Source organism: Macaca fascicularis, chromosome 11, assembly GCF_037993035.2.
Source record: "Macaca fascicularis isolate 582-1 chromosome 11, T2T-MFA8v1.1".
Taxonomy (NCBI): domain Eukaryota; kingdom Metazoa; phylum Chordata; class Mammalia; order Primates; family Cercopithecidae; genus Macaca; species Macaca fascicularis.
In genome coordinates this window covers 120,877,213-120,894,740 of record NC_088385.1, presented here as the reverse complement: position 1 = coordinate 120,894,740, position 17,528 = coordinate 120,877,213, and the positions used below count along the sequence as shown (strand labels likewise).

General features: G+C 50.1%; 1 protein-coding gene across 1 annotated transcript in view; it reads left to right on the top strand.

Moving 5' to 3' along the window:
• RBM19 (RNA binding motif protein 19) overlaps positions 1-17,528 on the top strand; it is a 142,671-nt gene that overhangs the window by 3,051 nt on the left and 122,092 nt on the right. The window contains exons 2-12 of the mRNA XM_005572333.4: positions 849-1,031; positions 3,365-3,484; positions 3,640-3,678; positions 4,182-4,374; positions 5,559-5,827; positions 8,398-8,478; positions 11,016-11,094; positions 13,431-13,502; positions 14,525-14,728; positions 16,001-16,131; positions 17,047-17,168. Of these exons, the coding sequence (XP_005572390.3) occupies positions 849-1,031; positions 3,365-3,484; positions 3,640-3,678; positions 4,182-4,374; positions 5,559-5,827; positions 8,398-8,478; positions 11,016-11,094; positions 13,431-13,502; positions 14,525-14,728; positions 16,001-16,131; positions 17,047-17,168 (1,493 nt within the window). The remainder of the gene's footprint in view (positions 1-848; positions 1,032-3,364; positions 3,485-3,639; positions 3,679-4,181; positions 4,375-5,558; positions 5,828-8,397; positions 8,479-11,015; positions 11,095-13,430; positions 13,503-14,524; positions 14,729-16,000; positions 16,132-17,046; positions 17,169-17,528) is intronic.

The following is a 17,528-nucleotide window of genomic DNA, read 5'->3' as shown; positions in this document are numbered from 1 at the left end:
AATATTAGTGTGTTAGTTTTTTAATGCAGCTATAGCAAATTCGCACAAACTTACTGGCTTAAACAATCCAAATTTGTTATCTTACAGTTTTGCAAGTCAGAAATCCTAAAATCGAGGCTTTATCAGGGCTGCAGTCCTTCTGGGAAGCTCTATAGGAGCATCTGTCCCTTTGCCTTTTTTCAGCTTCTAGAAGCACCTGCCTTCCTTGGCTCATGGTTATGTACTCCATTTTTGGAGCCAATAGGATAACATCTTCCAATCTTCTCTGTTTCCATCTTCTCTCATCTTCCTGCCTCCCTCTCGTAAGGACCCATGAGGTGACATTGGGCCTGGCTGCATAATCCAGGTCATCTCTCCATCTCCACATCAGTCACACCTGCCAAGTCCCTTTTGCCATGTAAGGTAACATATCCACAGGTTCCAAGGATTAGGATGTGGGCATCTTTTTGTGGGAGGCTTCATTGACAAACATATATAGAGCTTACCCTGCCTGTTCATTCATTCATTTATTCCGACAAGTATTTATTAGGTGTCTACTATGTAGCAGATGTAATACTACCTCTGTAATTGGTCTTATCCTCATAGGAGCCCCATAGGGTAGGAAGATGTCATCTGCAGCCATTATGAGTCATGATTTCCACATCAGTGAGTGGTTAAGGGACTTTCTCAAGGCCACACTACTCGTGCTAGTCACAGCTGGAACCTGTTGTAGCTAGAAAAGCACACTCTGCCCCTCTTCATCTAAGGCCACCCTTAGAGAATCTCATGACCTCAGGTTTCCAGCCCATTTCGTCCCCTTGCTCTGGGGACTTTCCCGTTTGTCTCTCATTCCTCTCCCTCTGTCCTAGATGAAGGAGGAGCGTTTCAGGCAGCTGTTTGCTGCCTTCGGCACGCTGACGGACTGCAGTCTGAAGTTCACCAAAGATGGCAAGTTCCGCAAGTTTGGCTTTATTGGCTTCAAGTCTGAGGAAGAGGCCCAAAAGGCACTGAAGCATTTCAACAAGAGCTTCATCGACACATCCCGGATCACAGTGAGTGGGCGAGAGTCTCACCCTTACCTGCTGTCGAGTGTGATGTTGTTTGATCTTTCACTCAACACTTGAGTTCAAAGACCATCCCTCTTGCCGGGCGCGGTGGCTCAAGCCTGTAATCCCAGCACTTTGGGAGGCCGAGACGGGCGGATCACGAGGTCAGGAGATCGAGACCATCCTGGCTAACACGGTGAAACCCCGTCTCTACTAAAAAATACAAAAAACTAGCCGGGCGCGGTGGCAGGCGCCTGTAGTCCCAACTACTCGGCAGGCTGAGGCAGGAGAATGGCGTGAACCCGGGAGGCGGAGCTTGCAGTGAGCTGAGATCCGGCCACTGCACTCCAGCCTGGGCGGTAGAGCGAGACTCCGTCTCAAAAAACAAAAAAAAACAAAGACCATCCCTCTTCAGTTTGTGATGTCTTTGGTCTTCTTCCTCACTGATTCACACACTTTCATGTGCATACGAATCACCTGAGAGCTTGTTATAACAGCTTCCTGGGCCCGTCCCCAGAGCATCTGATTCAGTGCATGGAGGCAGGACCCAAGAATTCACACATCCAACAAGCCCTCAGGTGACACCCATGCTGCTGGTCTGAGGCCCACACCTTGAGAACCACAGCTGTACCTCATCCATTCACTCATGCATTTAGGAAGCACTCAATGATGCTGGGAATTTAGAGAAAAAGGTGACGTCTCAGCCCCTGTCCTCACGGAGCCAGCTGCCTCTGGGCAGGCAGGGGGCTGATAGGTCAGTAGGCTGCTTTGGCTCAGTGACATCAGTGCTATGATGAGGTGAGCCTCAGGGACTGTGGGAGAACAAAGATCTCTAGCCTGACCAGGGAGGGAGGAGTCAGGAAAGCTTCCTGCAGGAGGGGGCTCCACTTTAGGTCACTCGTGTATTTAGTGTGACTTCATAAAAACATCTCTAACGCTTTTTGAGAAGGAAAAAACAGATGATGGACAAATACATGTATGTCTCATGTGATCCCATTTAGACACAATCGTATTCCTCCATACATGTATGATAAATGCATAGAAGGCCATAGGATAGGATTTGTACCAAAATACTAATCATTCCTCTCTATGAGTGATAGGAATTGGAGTACTTTTTTTTTAACTTTCATTGTACTTTTGTATATTATTTGAATTTTGTACCATGAGTACATGTCATTATTATAGAAATAACAAGCCTGTTTTGAAAGTGTGCACAAAAGGGATTGTAACTGGCCAGGTGTGGTGGCTCATGCCTATGCCAGCACTTTGGGAGGCTGAGGTGGGAGGATCACTTGAGGCCAGGAGTTCAAGACCAGCCTGTGCAACATAGCAAGACTGCGTCTTTACAGAAATAAAAAAAATTAGCCGGGCATGGTGACATGTGCCTGCAGTCCTAGGTATTCAGAAGGCTGAGACAAGAGGCTCTCTTGAGCCCAAGAGTTTGAGGCTGCAGTGAGCTATGATCATGCCACTGCAGTCCAGCCTGGTCAATGGAGTGAGAGCCTGTGTCTTAAAAAGGACTGCAACCAGATGGCAGCTCCTTCCCCTAGGGGCAGTGGTTGGTTGACCAGCGTCAGCCTTAACCGTGGCTGGGAGTGGCTGGCAGTGGTGGATGCCTGAATAACTAGCACTCTCAAAGTCCTCTCAGAGGAGTGTATTGGAGGTTTTAGGGCCTGAATGGTACGTCAGCTCAGACTGGGTCTCCAGTACTCTTCCGTCCCTCCAGTGGTCACCTCACTGTCCCTATCACTCTAGAATTGTTCTCTGGAGCCAGATAAGCTCACTTTATGATAATTAACCTAAGGCAGTGTGGGGTGACCCTGGTAGCCACTGCCCCACATTGCCCTGCCCAGAGCCTGATTGAGTTTTTGGCCCAGGTCATCTCGCCACCCTGTAGAGTGGATGGTTAAGAACTCAGGTTCCAGAGCCCAGAGACCCCCTGAGTACCAGTCTTCACTGTATCACTTACTACCTGGGCAACCCAGAGCAATTGACTTCTTGGTGCTTCAGTTTCTTGATCTGAATTATAGAAAGTCGTAGCTGTCACTGATGTGAGAGGCTCAGTGTATCAGTACTTGCAGAGCACTTTAGACAGTACCTGGTATGTGGAATTCCTCAGTAAGTGGCAGCTATTACCATTACAGTATTACAGACTCATACTGATAGACTGTTAAAGTATTACATTCTAGACTTGAAGAAGAAAGCCCAGGCTAAGGGGCGATGTGTAATCTACTTCAGCAAACTCAGCTAGGCAGTGGCAGTTGTCTAAAATGCCCGAGCTCCCAGGTGCCGAAGGGCAGCACCTAACACCTGGGTGCCGTGGCTCTTTTCCCACACAGGTGGAGTTCTGCAAGTCATTTGGGGACCCGGCCAAACCCAGAGCCTGGAGCAAACATGCCCAGAAACCAAGCCAGCCCAAGCAGCCTCCAAAAGACTCTACTACTCCAGAAATTAAGAAAGTATGTAAAGGGTCACTCTGGCCTCTGTCCCCAGTGCCAGCAGGGTAGTCACTCCCTTTTGGTTCCCGAAGATGGGCCCTCCCAAGTCAATGCAGTTATGTTTCCCAGCTCTCTTCATCTGTGTGACCCTCACTCTCTGTGCCTTCTGTTTTCAGGACGAGAAGAAGAAAAAGGTGGCAGGTCAACTGGAGAAGGTGAGTCTGTCCTGTTGCCCAAGAGGGAGGGAGGGTGGGCAGCAGGTGGAAGAGGGTGGAGACTGGAGAGGGTAGAGGCTGGGAGAGGGTGGAGGCTGAAGAGGGTGAAGAGGAAGGAGGCTACAGAGGGTGGAGGCTGGAGAGGGCGGAAGCTGGGAGAGGGAGGAGTCTGGGAAAGGGAGGAGGCTGGAGAGGGTGGAGGCTGGGAGAGGGAAGAGGCTGGAGAGGATGGAGGCTGGCCCTGGGAAGCAGAGAGCTGTGCCTCTGGTCTCGCCTGGCCTTGTCTTCATGTCCTCTTAGTTTTGTCTGGTGAGAAGTCAACTCTGCCTTCCTCAGAACTGACCCAGCTGAACCTCGGGGTCCTCTAGAGAATGGGGGAAATGAGCTTGAGGGATCTTCTCACCCTCCTAAGAGTCAGAAAGATCAAGCCCCACCTGAGCCTTCTCTGCCTCTTCCTCTCCGTTTTTCCCGTGTCCCTGCTGCCCGGGTTCTGGTGCCACCAGCTGAAGGAGGACACAGAGTTCCAGGAGTTTCTGTCAGTTCATCAGAGGCGGGCGCAGGCAGCCACTTGGGCGAACGATGGCCTGGATGCTGAGCCCTCGAAAGGGAAGAGCAAGCCGGCCAGCGACTACCTGAACTTCGACTCCGATTCTGGGCAGGAGAGTGAGGAGGAGGGAGCCGGGGAGGACCTGGAAGGTGAGGGCATGGGGACTGTGTGCTCCATGTGCACGGACCTGTGCTTGCCATTGGGCTCATCGGCACTGGGGGCCCCTCTGTACCAGACTCTAGGAGTCAGGTGAGCCCTTGAGCTCTCCAGTGGGGGGTGATGATCCCTCTGCAGGTGCGTCTGCCTTCACTGATCCTACTTGGGTATTCAGTCAGTCAGTCAATCACTCAACAAATATTTCTTGAGCACCTACTATCTGCCAGGCATACTTCAGGCATTGGGACCATGTTGATAAGCAAAAGACAGAAGGGTCTGTTCCCCCATGGAGCTGTGATTATGGTTGTGGAGAGGAACAATAAGCAGATAAGTCCACTGTCGGGTATATCAGAGGATGATGAATGCTACAGAGAGAAAGCAGGAAAGGCGGACAGGAGAGTTATCAGGGAAGGCCTCCCTGAGGAGGTAAAGGAGTGAGCCTTTGTCCTCAGAAGGGGTTTGTGGTGTAGGGGGAGGCCTGGTGGGCAAGGGAGCAACTGCAACACAGGAGAGTACTTGCTCAGTGGAGAGCTGGGAGTGTATTTGGGTCTGAAGGTGAGAGGATGTGCATTTAGTGCAGTTATGCCTGGTAATGTTTCTGTGCTAAGTTCACATCCGAGGAACTCAGGGGACTTAGTGGGACACGGTAGGGGAGGGGAGAAGAAAGGGGTTCCAGGCAGGGGAACAGCAAAGACACAGAGGAAAGGAAAATGCATGGGCTTGAGGGGCTTGATGTGGGTTGGGATGGCTGGAGCAGGAGGAGACAGTGGGAGAAGCCCACGCAGCCGTCCCTGATGAGGAGCTTGAGTTTCACCCTGAGCATCCAGAAACCCCTGGAAGGTGTTAAGCAGAGACTGACCGTCCTGTACCTACTCTGAAAAGTGCCGTGGAGGCTGCCATATAGAGAGAACTGGGGAGACATGGCTGGCGGCAGGGAGCCAGGAGCTCAGTGTGTGGCACAGAGAATATCAAAGCTGCAGTAGCCCCACCCCATTTGGCACTGCTAATCAGAGGACTTATGGGGGATGCTGGGCACAGGGGCCATGGACACAGTGTGGTGAGGACACCAGGGCGTGGGGCCTCAGGCCTCTCACTAGGAGGACCATCTGCCATTTGCTGCCTCCGAACTCCGGTTTGCTCATAGCTATCACTGATCTCAGCCTCCCTGTCTTTCCAGAAGAGGCAGGCCTCGAACTGAAGGCAGCTGTGCAGAAGGAGCTGTCAGACATGGATTACCTGAAATCCAAGATGGTGAAGGCCGGGTCGTCCTCTTCCTCGGAAGAAGAGGAAAGTGAAGATGAAGCCGTGCACTGTGATGAAGGGAGTGAGGCCGAGGAAGAGGCTTTCTCCGCCACCCCAATCCTGCAGGAAAGAGACGGCAAGGGTGCAGGCCAAGAGCAAGGGATGCCAGCTGGGAAAAAGAGACCGCCGGAGGCCAGAGCTGAGGTGCGTGTGTATCCCGCAGATGCCAAGGGAGGAGGTCCGCTCTCCTGCTTGCCCATGGTCCCCACAGCTCCTCTGTTAAGAGAGTGGAATGTTGGGGAAAGACGCAGCTCTGCAGTCCAAAGGCTTCCCGATCTTGGCCCTGCCACTTGCTCGCCGTGTGTCCTTTCTGCATTTCTTTTCTGTTTTTATTTTTATTTTATTTTATTTTGTTGAGACAGAGTCTCCCTCTGTCGCCCAGGCTGGAGTGTGGTGGTGCGATCTCAGCTCACTGCAACCTGCGCTTCCTGGGTTCAAGTGATTCTCCTGCCTCAGCCTCCCGAGTAGCTGTGATTATAGTCATGCACTACCACACCCAGCTAATTTTTTGTATTTTTAGTCAAGATGGGGTTTTGCCATGTCAGCCAGGCTGGTCTCAAACTCCTGACCTCAAGTGATCCACTCACCTTAACCTCCCAAAGTGCTGGGATTACAGGCATGAACCACTGCACCCAGCCTCTGCATTTATTTTCTGTTGCTAACCTGGAGAGGTCACCTGCCTTCCAGAAATTGCCTATAAGTAGGGTGACAAATTATTATGCGCACTAAGTTAAAAGTGAGATGCTAGTCCAATGGGGTGCCAGGCTGTGGATGTAGTTACTGCAGGTCTAATGACTACAGATACAGTGACCAGCTATCCTGGGCAAACTGGAGCAGCCCGGTCAACACACCCACATCCCACCAATGGGGCGGGAGTGAGCTGAGTGATGGCTCTGAGCCTTTATCCTTTGTATTTAGTAACAACACAGGCAGAGGGGTGCAGAGCAGTCATCAGCAATAATAGGGAGGATCAACTGAGCCTGCGCTACACACTAGGCACCATGCCTGCCATGCCGTTGCATTTCATTATGATCTTGAGGGCAGGTATTGCTCTTGTTCCATTTTACAGATGAGGAAACTGAGGCCTGGAGAAGGAAAGTGCCTCAGCCAAGGTCATGGCTGGGAAGTGGTGGGTTCAGGACTTAGCCCCAGGTCTTTGGGGTCTGAAGTCAAGATCATAAACGTGGGCGCTTCCCTGGAAGTCAGCCAACTCGTCTCCGACCTGGGAGTCCTCTCTGCATCAGAGACAGAGCAGTTTGACATGTTGTCCAGGTCCCTGTTCCCTCTTTCTGTGAAGTATCACTTCTCTCCCTGCCTAGCCCTGTATTTTCTTTTTTTTTTTTTTCCTCTTTGTTTAAGACAGTCTTGCTCTGTCACCCAGGCTGGAGTGCGATGGTGCAGTCTCAGCTCACTGCAGCCTCGGCCTCCCGGGTTCAAGTGATTCTTATGCCTCAGCCTCCTGAGTAGCTGGGATTACAGGCACATGCCACCACGCCCAGCTAATTTTTGTATTTTTAGTAGAGAGAGTTTCACCATATTAGCCAGGCTGATCTCGAGCTCCTGGCCTCAAGTAATCAACCCACCTCAGCCTCCCAAATTGCTGGGATTACAGGCGTGAGCCACTGCACCTGGCCCTAGCCCTGTATTTTCAAATGAGATGAAAGCAGGCTTCATCCTCCTCTTTTGTTTCCTCTTTTCCCTTTCTTCTTCCTCCCTCCTTTCATTTTCTGCCTCTTCTAATTATGCACCCTGTCCTTTTTTTTTCCCCCAAAATTGTATATTTCAGAGAGGTAGTAGAGTGTGGGGAAGTTAGAATTATGAGTTCAAATCCTAGCTCCATCATTTAGTAGCTGTTGGTCCTTGGGTGAGATACTTTACTTCCTTCAGCCTCTTAATTTTCATCTACAAAAAGACACTCATGGTAGCACTGCTCCCTGCCTCTGGTTTCTGACCCTGTGGCTAAGTATATGCTGGAATTCTGGAATCTTCAGATTTTAGGAAGAGAACCCTCTGGAATGAAGTACCCCCAGCAGGGCTCACTCCCCTCTGCCTACCTTGTTACTAAATACAGGATAAAAGGCAGCACCCCATTGTCTTTTTCTGCAATGCATAGACAAGACTGCTTGCGCTGCGTGAATCAGCATAAGCTATAAATGGGCCCACATCCACTCACGGCAGGCTTTGCTGGGAAGTGCATTTGAGTCGGGGCAGGTTTTGTTGCCATAAAAGTTACTAGAAACTTAGGTTTTTCAGAGCTGTTTGTATTCCAGAATTGCGGGGAAAAGACATCCAGAACCCATAATCCCCACTGGATTGTTGTAAAGATTTAGTAGATCACTGGCATCTGTAAAGTGCTTGACTCAGTGTCTGGCACTGATAAGCCCTGCATAGTGGTACTGACAGCCCTGTTCTTCAGGGCTCCTTCCCATTCTCACCCTGCCCCTCCCTGTGGCCCCAGGGCTCCTGTCCAAGTGCCCATAGCTTGCCAGGCTCTGGTTCCAGCCCTCATCTCAGGGGCACATGGAGACTTGGCATCACCTAGCCCCACCTCTGGCCAGACTCCATGCACGGTAGACGTGGATTCTTCCCAGCGTTACCCAGTTCTCCCTAACAGCAGGCACCTTCTCTGGCACTGAAATGTCCCAGTGTGCCACCTCCTGCAGCTGTATGAAGGGTTAATGTGGCCACTTCTGTTTGTTTTTCTGATCACTCAGACAGAGAAACCAGCAAACCAGAAGGAACCCACCACCTGCCACACCGTGAAGCTGCGTGGGGCCCCGTTCAATGTCACAGAGGTATGTGCTGACTGAGGACAAGGGTCAGGAGCCTGTGGGAGCAGAAGACGAGGGTGGGAAGGCCAGGAGCCTTTGGTGCATGGGGGCGTTAGAGTCCGTTGAGGACATGAGCTGGAAGGAACTGGGGCCAAAAAGGCTGAGAAATAAGATCTCTGGCTTGTCAGGGTCAGGAAACAGGGATGGCTACACCAAGACAAAGGAGGTCTGGTTTCACTCACTGGTACCCATACCAGGGTGGACACACTCTGTTAAAGAAAAGCGTGGGGGTTGGGTCAGCCAGTAAATATTTAAGGCTTCGTGATCAACATGTCTCTGTTGTGACTACTCATGCTGCTCTTATAGCAAGGAAGCGGTCTCAGAAAGTAGGTAAAAATAGATAAAACTTTATTTATAAAAACAGGCAGTGGGCCAGATTTGGCCTGTGGACTGTAGTTTGCTGCCTTTGGGTCTGTAACAGCGGAAGAACACTTTTAATTTTCACTTTTCATGAAAGTAATAGAAGTTCAATATAGAAAATTCAAAACTGTGTAGCTAAATAAAACATATTTAAAAATTGCCTCTAAGTAGGATGACTACTAAATTATCATCTACACTAAATTGAGAGTGAGAAGGGTGCTACCCCAACGGGGTGCCAGGCTGTGGATGTAATTACCACAGGTCTAATGACTCCAGATACAGTGACAACTCATCCCAGGCAAACTGGGGCTGTCCGGCCAACACACCTGTGTCCTACCCAGTGACATCCACTGCTACATTTTGGATGTGTCTTCTTAGATGGTTTTTGTTTTGTTTTCCTTTGTTTTTTGTGGTTTTTTTTCTTTTCTTTTTTTTTTTTGTGAGACAGGGTCTCGCTGTGTTGCCCAGGCTGTAGTACAGTAGTGCCATCATCGCTCACTGAAGCCTCTTCTTGGACGTTTTTGTCTTTGTATGTCTAAAAAGCAATCCTTTACTGGGAACTCTTTGGAAACCCCTTTTTCCTCCTCATCACGATATGTCATAGACCTCTTTGAGTATTGAAGATACTCTGTTACAGCAGCAGTTTTTATACTCATGCTCTTCCTTACTCAGGGTAAACTTCTACAGGTTTACTCAGTCCCCTAAATTGGGACATGGGAGTTATATCCAATTTTTTGTTATTATAATAATTCAGTTCCTTGGGATCAGGGGTGAGCAGACTTCGTCTGTAAAGGCCAGATGGTAAATATTTTAGGCTTTGTAAGCCATTTCATCTCTGTCACATATTCATTGTTTTCTCTTTTTTTGGTAAATAATCCTGTAAGATGTAAAAACCATTTTTAGCTTGCAAGCCAGACAAAAGCAGACCATGGTGGTATTTGGCCCACGGGCCACAGTTTGCTGATCTTTGCTCCAGATAAATATTTTGTGTAGGCACATGCGTGTACAATTCTAAGGCTTTGGCACAGAGTATCAGTTGCCCTCTGGGAGCATTGCTAGTTGATACTCCCTGTAGCAGAGTCTACAAGTGCCCATTTTCCTGAACCCTGGGTATTATTAATGTTTTATCAGTGATAGGTAAAAATAAAAATTAACATCTCATGTTAATTTATACTTTAAATTACTTATAAGATGGATCATACTCTCTTACATTTGTAGATCATGTATATCTTGTTATTGTTGTTTTGAGACAGGGTTTCGCTTTTATCTCCCAGGCTGGAGTACAATGGTGCAATATCAGCTCACTGCAACCTCCACCTCCAGGGTTCAAGTGATTCTCCTGCCGCAGCCTCCCGGGTAGCTGGGATTACAGGCACCCGTCACCATGCCTAGCTAATTTTTGTATTTTTAGTTAGAGACAGGGTTTCACCATGTTGGCCAGGCTGGTCTCAAACACCTGACCTCAGGTGATCCTCCCACCTTGGGCTCCCAAAGTGCTGGTATTACAGGCGTGAGCCACCCCACCTGGCCAATATATCTTCTCTTTTGGAAAGTGCCCGTTCATGTCTTTTGCCCTTTTTTCTCTTGAAATCTTTTTTTGTTCTGGTACTCTATGTTTATAAATTTCCAAATTACAACTTATCAAACTTCAGAGTAGCAAGCACTTAGGTTTTATTAAAGTCACTGAGTTGTCTTGTAATTTTGTCAGAATTCTTTCAGTACCAACCATTCTGAAAATCACATGCTTTAATTAACAAAGCAAAAACCACGAGGTGGCTGCTTGCAAAACTAATACACAAAAACCAAATACTCAAGCTTACCGAGAAGTGAAAAAAGCCAGATTTAATCCCAAGTATATAAAATTATCTGTGGGAGAAACAATGCCTTAAAATGCTGATAGTGACATCGCTATTTTAATGCTGATAGTGACACTGCTATTTTATATTTATATTACTCATTTCTTCAATTTTCTTTTTCAAATTTTTTCCAAGGTAATTGGAGAAGAGATATGTATAAGGAAAGAGAAAAAGTAAAGAATGAAACACTTTGTAATCCTTTCTGATTCAGAAATTTGCCCCATGTCTTTTCGTTGGGTTGTATTTTTATTATGTGGTTGGTAAGGGGAAAAAAATTTCTTACAGAAAAATGTTACGGAATTCCTGGCACCCCTGAAACCAGTGGCCATTCGAATTGTGAGAAACGCTCATGGGAATAAAACAGGTAAGATCTGGGATGTTTCCGGGTGGGAAAGGGGGCAGACAGTGAAGATGGAAGGTTGGGGTAGTTGAATAAGGGAGAATTTTTAAGGGCACCCGTTTTTCTTCCTATTTGTGGTCCTCAGTCATGTGGATGTGGTCAGCCTGGGCAGGTCAAAGCTGCATCTCTTGCCCCAGCCTTTGGAGGCCTGGTGTATAGGGATGGAGTTTTCACCTGTGCTTTTCATCCTTCCCTTCCTCATGTTAGCCTTTGCCTATCCCAGTGGGCTCACCTATTGCACTGAAACAAATGCCATCAGGTGCTGGGGTTTGCTGGGCTAAGTCCACAGGCAGCTCTGCCGGTGCACAGGGCTCTGAGTTGCTGAGCCTATGTGGTGTTGCCCCGTGCCACCCTCCCCGCAGGTTTACACTCTGGGCAACCAGGCACCTCCTTTGGCTTCAGAGCCCTGGGTTCCGGCGTCCCTGAGATGAGCAGTGTGGCTGGAAGGCAGAGTGTCTGAGCTCAGGAAGGTGGGCACCGCCTGTGCCTACTCCTCCTTGCTGGCCAGACCAGGGCACTGCGGGAGATTCAGCAGCAGACTTGCTGCCTCTCAAGAGAACCACGCTGAGGCCCTCTAGCTGCAGGGAGGCTGGAGGCTGGAAGCCGCTGGATGTGTACTCTGTCTTTGGCAAGAAGACACTGGCCTGGGCAAAGCAGTTGAGATCTGCCTAGGCTGACACCTGGGGAAGAAAGTGTGCTTGAGGGATGGTCTCCTCACTGTCACGTTTCTGCGTTTCTTCCCCAACTCTCCTCTTATCAGGAAAGTCCCGCTTACCCGGCCGACCATTCAGCCACCCATCCTTCTCCCTGCAGACTGATTCCAGGGCAGGGTGAGGTCAGGGGAAAGGGCTCTGCCTAGGTGCAGATCTCGGGTAGGAGCCCTATGACCTTGGACAAGGGACTTAGCCTCAGTTTTTTTGTTTGTTTGTTTGTTTTCTGTGCAGTCAGGTAAACCTGTCCCACCAAGTTGCGTGAATGGTTCTGTGTACAGCATTTAGTGCCGTGCTAAGCCCCTGTTGCACACTCAGTGAAAGCTGCTGTTAATATTCATGGTGGTGGTGGTGATGGTGGTGGTACCCTTGCTTTTATGGCACGTCAGAGAACAGAGAGGGAGCAGGAAGAAGCATATCTGAGTTGTCGGGGTCAAGAGAAAACCATATTGGAGGCCCTGGAGTTGGAGGGAGCTGGGATCCAAGCATGAAATGTTGAAAAGCAGCAGAATGTCCCCTGCAGGAGAGCTGGGGAGGAGGCAGGCTGGGCCTCTTAAGCTTCAGGGGCCTCATTAAAGACTGTGTGAGTCTCAGCTACTCAGGAATCTGAAGTGGGAAGATTACTTGAGCCTAGGAGTTCAAATCCAGCCTGGACAACATAGCAAGACCCAATCTCAAAAAGAAAAAGATTGTGGGCTTCAGTCAGGATGCAGGGGCCCCTGGGAGCTTAGAGCAGGGGAGGGCAGTGATCAGATTTAGGATGGTCCCTGGCTGGTGAAGAATGGGTCCTGGAGCCAGGCGTTTGCCATCCTCTAAGGGAGGATCAGTGGTGATGGGGCCCAGGGTGTGGCCATGGAGAGGAGGAGGGAGAAGGATGGACGATGTTTATAGGGATGGATGAGGTGCCTGGATATAAGAAAGGAGGACACAGAGGAGTCACCGAAAGCATCTAAACAGACTTGTGATTAAAGGCAGAAAACCCAAGGGCTTTGGACCAAGTAATAGACATTGCCAGCTGTTAGCTGGGTGCCCCAGGAGGATTTCCTTAATGCCCCAGAAAAGCAGGGGAATGGTCCTCATCTTGTTGCCTCATGGGGTTGAGGCCCAAAGAGGTCAGGAAGCGGAGCCTCTTGTGCTAGAGGAAAGACTCCCCCATTTGCTTGTTTTTTTGTGCAAGTCAAGGCCTCAGGCGCCCAGGAGCAGAGTGGGTGTGGAGACGGTGCTTCCAGCACCTAGATGGGTCCTCATGCTTCAGCCACAGGCCCTTCTCCAGAGAATGGCTTGGAGCAGGTGCCAGTCAGGGGTGGGGGGAGGCTTGGAGGGAGACAGAAATGCCTCCTGGGCTTCCGACTCCTGGCATTCAGCATCTTCATCCACAACACCAGGCTGGGGTCTGGATGCTCCCTGCAGAGGGAAATTGGTCTGTGGGTGGGAGAGAGAGAGGGAGACCCTTTGTATTTTGGAGATTTGGCAAAAGTAGAGGTTTCTCCCTCACTTTCTGCTCCTAGCACAGTAGGGGTATTCCTCTGGGTACCCCCACAAATGTCTGCAAGGCCTGCAAATTTTACCTCTGTCATTGTCCTCTGTCAGGATACATCTTTGTGGATTTCAGCAATGAAGAGGAAGTTAAGCAAGCTCTAAAATGCAACCGGGAGTACATGGGTAAGGAAGCCCTGGCCACGTGCCGTCTTTGTGTTACAGGATTTCTTCGTTCCTTCATTTCCGTTACACGTTCTTGTTGAGTACTGACTCTCTGCAGACACTGTTCTAGGCACTGGGGACACAGCAGGGAGCAAACAGACCCAAATCCCTGCCCTTCCGGAGCTGACAGAGAGTAAACTGACTTAGCAGGGAGAGACAGGTAGTTAAATGTGTGATCCATGCTACAGGAAAGCACACAGGAGGCACGGGTCCTGGGGAAGGCAGGGATTTGAGGAGGCTTGGCTTTAAACAGGGTCCTGTCTGCTTTGGCCTCACCGAGGGGCGACATTGGTACACAAACCTGCAGTTGAGGAGGCAGGCTCTGGCTCTACAGGCAGGATGTTCAGTAGAGGGAACAGCACCTGCAAATTCCCTAGAGTTGGGAGGTCTTTGGAACAATACCCAGGGATGTAATCTTTGACCAATCCCTGGGCAAGACAAGTGATTTGAATCCAGCCGTCAACCCCAGTGAAGACTTGAGTTGTGTTAGAGAAGATGGAGGGCCTTGGGAATCTCGTTAGCAAGTCAGGAGGTGGGTATTTATTGAACAGCTAGTAGTGCCTGTGCAGGATACGGTGATAATAGTACCCTAATCAGGCACACGGGCTGTGCATGTAAATAAATCATCAGCAGGTAAGTACCCAGGGCTGGGCTGTCACCTAAGACCTTTCCCAAGGCAGAACAACAAGCAGTGCCAGAGAATACAGCCCGGAGTTTAGAGACTGCATCGCTGTGGTCTGGGATAACTCAGGCAGGCTCCCTCCAGGGCTGAAGCTGAACTGGCAGGGTGAGTGAGATTTGGGTTCAGGCCTGGGGTTGGCTTACGCTGCCACCCCAGGTGACAGGGCAGGTGTTGGGTGCTGTCATCTGCCACATTGATTGTGTTTTCTGGAAGGCAGCAGAGAAGAGTTTGGAGTCACCAGCAGGGAGTCGCTGGCAAGTTCCAGGCCTGCCCCTGGAGCCCTGACTCCTCTTCATTGCAGGCGGGCGCTACATCGAGGTGTTCAGGGAAAAGAACGTCCCCACCACCAATGTTGCGCCAAAGAATACCACCAAATCCTGGCAAGGCCGGATGCTCGGGGAGAACGAAGAGGAGGAGGACCTGGCCGAGTCCGGAAGGCTCTTTGTACGGAACCTGCCCTACACCAGCACCGAGGAGGACCTGGAGAAGCTCTTCTCCAAATACGGTAGGGGCGAGGCCCCTGGGCTGTGGATAGCCCAGCGGCTGTGGGAACCAGGCTCTGACTCTGACATCCTGGGTTCAAGTCCCAGTGTGCACACGACTCCACATCTCTTGCCTCAGTTTTCTCTTCTGTAAAATGGTACCAAGTACCCCTGAGCTGCTGTGAGGATTCAGTGACATGATGAATGCAGGGATTTGCAGGACAGGAAGTAAAAGGTATTAATAGCATCTCTGGCATCTTTTGCTGTCTGAGCTCTCTAACTTCTCCAAATTCAGAATTGAAGCGATTTGGATGACTTTTTTGAGATTCTCCCTTGCTGTCCAAACTCTTGCCACTCAGTATTGGAATTGAGTAACTGTACAGGTTTCGCCTGACGAGTATACCTACATGGCGTTCCTCCATATCTGAATTCTTCATTATGTAAAGTCCTCTTATCCAAGCTGAGCACCAAATAGATTTGACAGTGTCAAGGTTAGTGGTGTTGTTGCTGTTATTTCTCAGACCATGGGCTTGAGGGCCCATAGTCCAGCTTGGTGACAATAGGCTGTGTTTGTTTGTAGAGTTACCATTGTTGAAGGGCAGGAAGGGAGGGTTCAGGATGAGGGGAGGTCTTGATACCTTTGAGATCCCAGCGGTGTCTCCCCATGTCTATTCAGAGGCCAGCTGTAGGTTGTGGAGGATCGGAGCTGCAGGTTGAACACCTGATGTAGGCCCCGTTGTCAGGGTAAGGATGCCCTGAGTAGGGCCTGCCATCAGGAAAACTGATCTGACCTCCAAGGCTGGGGCCTGCCCCCAATGGAACTGTGTGTTGCATTCCCTGATCTGCTCACCAGATCCTTCACACAGGCTGGCATCCCGGCTTACACTGCATGGCTGGGCTGAGTGGGCATTCTTTGATATACCCCAAACGTCCATTTGGGAAGGAAAGAGCCAGAGAGGGGACGCGGCCACAGCCTGGGGTCCAGAGGGGAAAGCACTGCAGAAAGGGTGTGCTTTAATTTGAGCATGATGCTGATATCATCAGAGAAGACGCTTCTTTGGCACTAACTCTAGCAAGCACTGTTTAGTGCGCTATGCACGCATTAACACATTTAGTTGTTGCAGCTGCCCGTGAACTAGGTACCATTGTGCCGTTATACAGATGAAAAGACTGAGGCATGGGGAGGCTCAGTGATTTGCTCAAGGCAGGCTACACGTGTAGTAGGTGAGAACCACGTTCTTCCCTGGGGCTGAGTGGCCTGGCCCACCAGAGACCGACACTTCTCCTGTCCTCAGGTCCCCTGTCTGAGCTCCACTACCCCATCGACAGCCTGACCAAGAAACCCAAGGGTTTTGCATTCGTCACCTTCATGTTCCCTGAGCATGCTGTAAAGGCCTACTCGGAGGTGGACGGGCAGGTATTCCAGGTGAGGCCCCTCCTGGCCTGGCCGGGAGGCTGCGGGACTCATGTGGTCAGGAAAGGCTGTGTGTGTGTGTGTGTGTGTGTGTCTCCGTGTATATGTGGACACAGGCATCCACTTTGTGGGCTCACGTGGTCAGGAAAGGCTGTGTATGTGTGTCTGTGTGTGTTTGTGGACACAGGCGTCCACTTTGTGGGCCTAAGAAAACGTGCAGTGGCATGCTAAGTCACCGCCAAGCCACTAGAAGGTAAGAAATCGCATGAGGGCAGGGTCTGATCTGTTCTGGTCACTGATCTGTGGCACCTACACTTGTGTCTGGCACATAGCAGGCACTGAAAAAATATTCCTTGAATGGATGAATTTGCTCTCCATTTCTATAGATCCCATCTTGGAAGAGGAGTAAGAAGAAAGGAATTTTTACAGAGGCATATTAAAATGGCCACAGTGGAATATAAGAAACTTCTCTTTTCCCAGTGTTACCAAGTCATCTACTTAGCATACATCCTCAAGCCCCAGGCTACCTCATCCTCACCCGTTTTCCTTTGCTCGTTCATTCATTTATTCATGATTTCTTGACCCCCTTGTTGCCATCAGGCCAGACCTGGCCCCCCGGCGTGAAGCTCACATTCTCACTCACCGGTGCAGGGACAGGATGCGATGCAGGCTTGAGGGGCGGGGAGAGGGCTGCGGGTGCGGGTTATACACTGATCGAAGTTTCCTGTGTGTAGCTGTGTCAGGTGGCCTTACAACGTCGAGTCCCTGTGTCAGGTGGGAAGAGAGTGGTTACGTACCTGACCTCTCTCCCGCCGTCTGATCAGTGCCGGGTCCGCCTTACTCGTGGCAGAAGCCAACATCCTCCACCAGGAAGCACGGCTTAAAGGCAGGGTTTCTGTTTACTCCCTTCCTGTCATCCCCGTCCAGGGCAGGATGCTCCACGTGTTACCATCCACCATCAAGAAGGAAGCCAGCGAGGACGCCAGTGCCCTGGGATCGTCATCCTACAAGAAAAAGAAGGAGGCCCAGGACAAAGCCACCAGCACCAGGTCCTCAGTGTCCCTGAAGCTGCTGAGCCCCAACCCCAACCGTCTACCATCCTCACCCTGTGCTTTCTAAGCTGCCTGGGTCTTCTGACTCCTGATGAGTTTAGTTCATACCTTACCAAGCTTCAGTTTTCTCATCTGTAAAATCGGAGAATGATAGTAGTGCCTTACTTTTGTGGTGCTGTAAGGTTTCAATGAGTGAATGTATGTGAAGTTCTTAGTCCCTGACACAGATGAAGCACTGCTAGGGATGGTCCCTGTCATCGGGTTGTCTTCAGGCCCTGTATATGTAGCCCATGATAGGGAAATTGGAGGAACGTAGAAAGGCAGGCCTAGGAGCCCATTTCTTACAGGATTCATGTC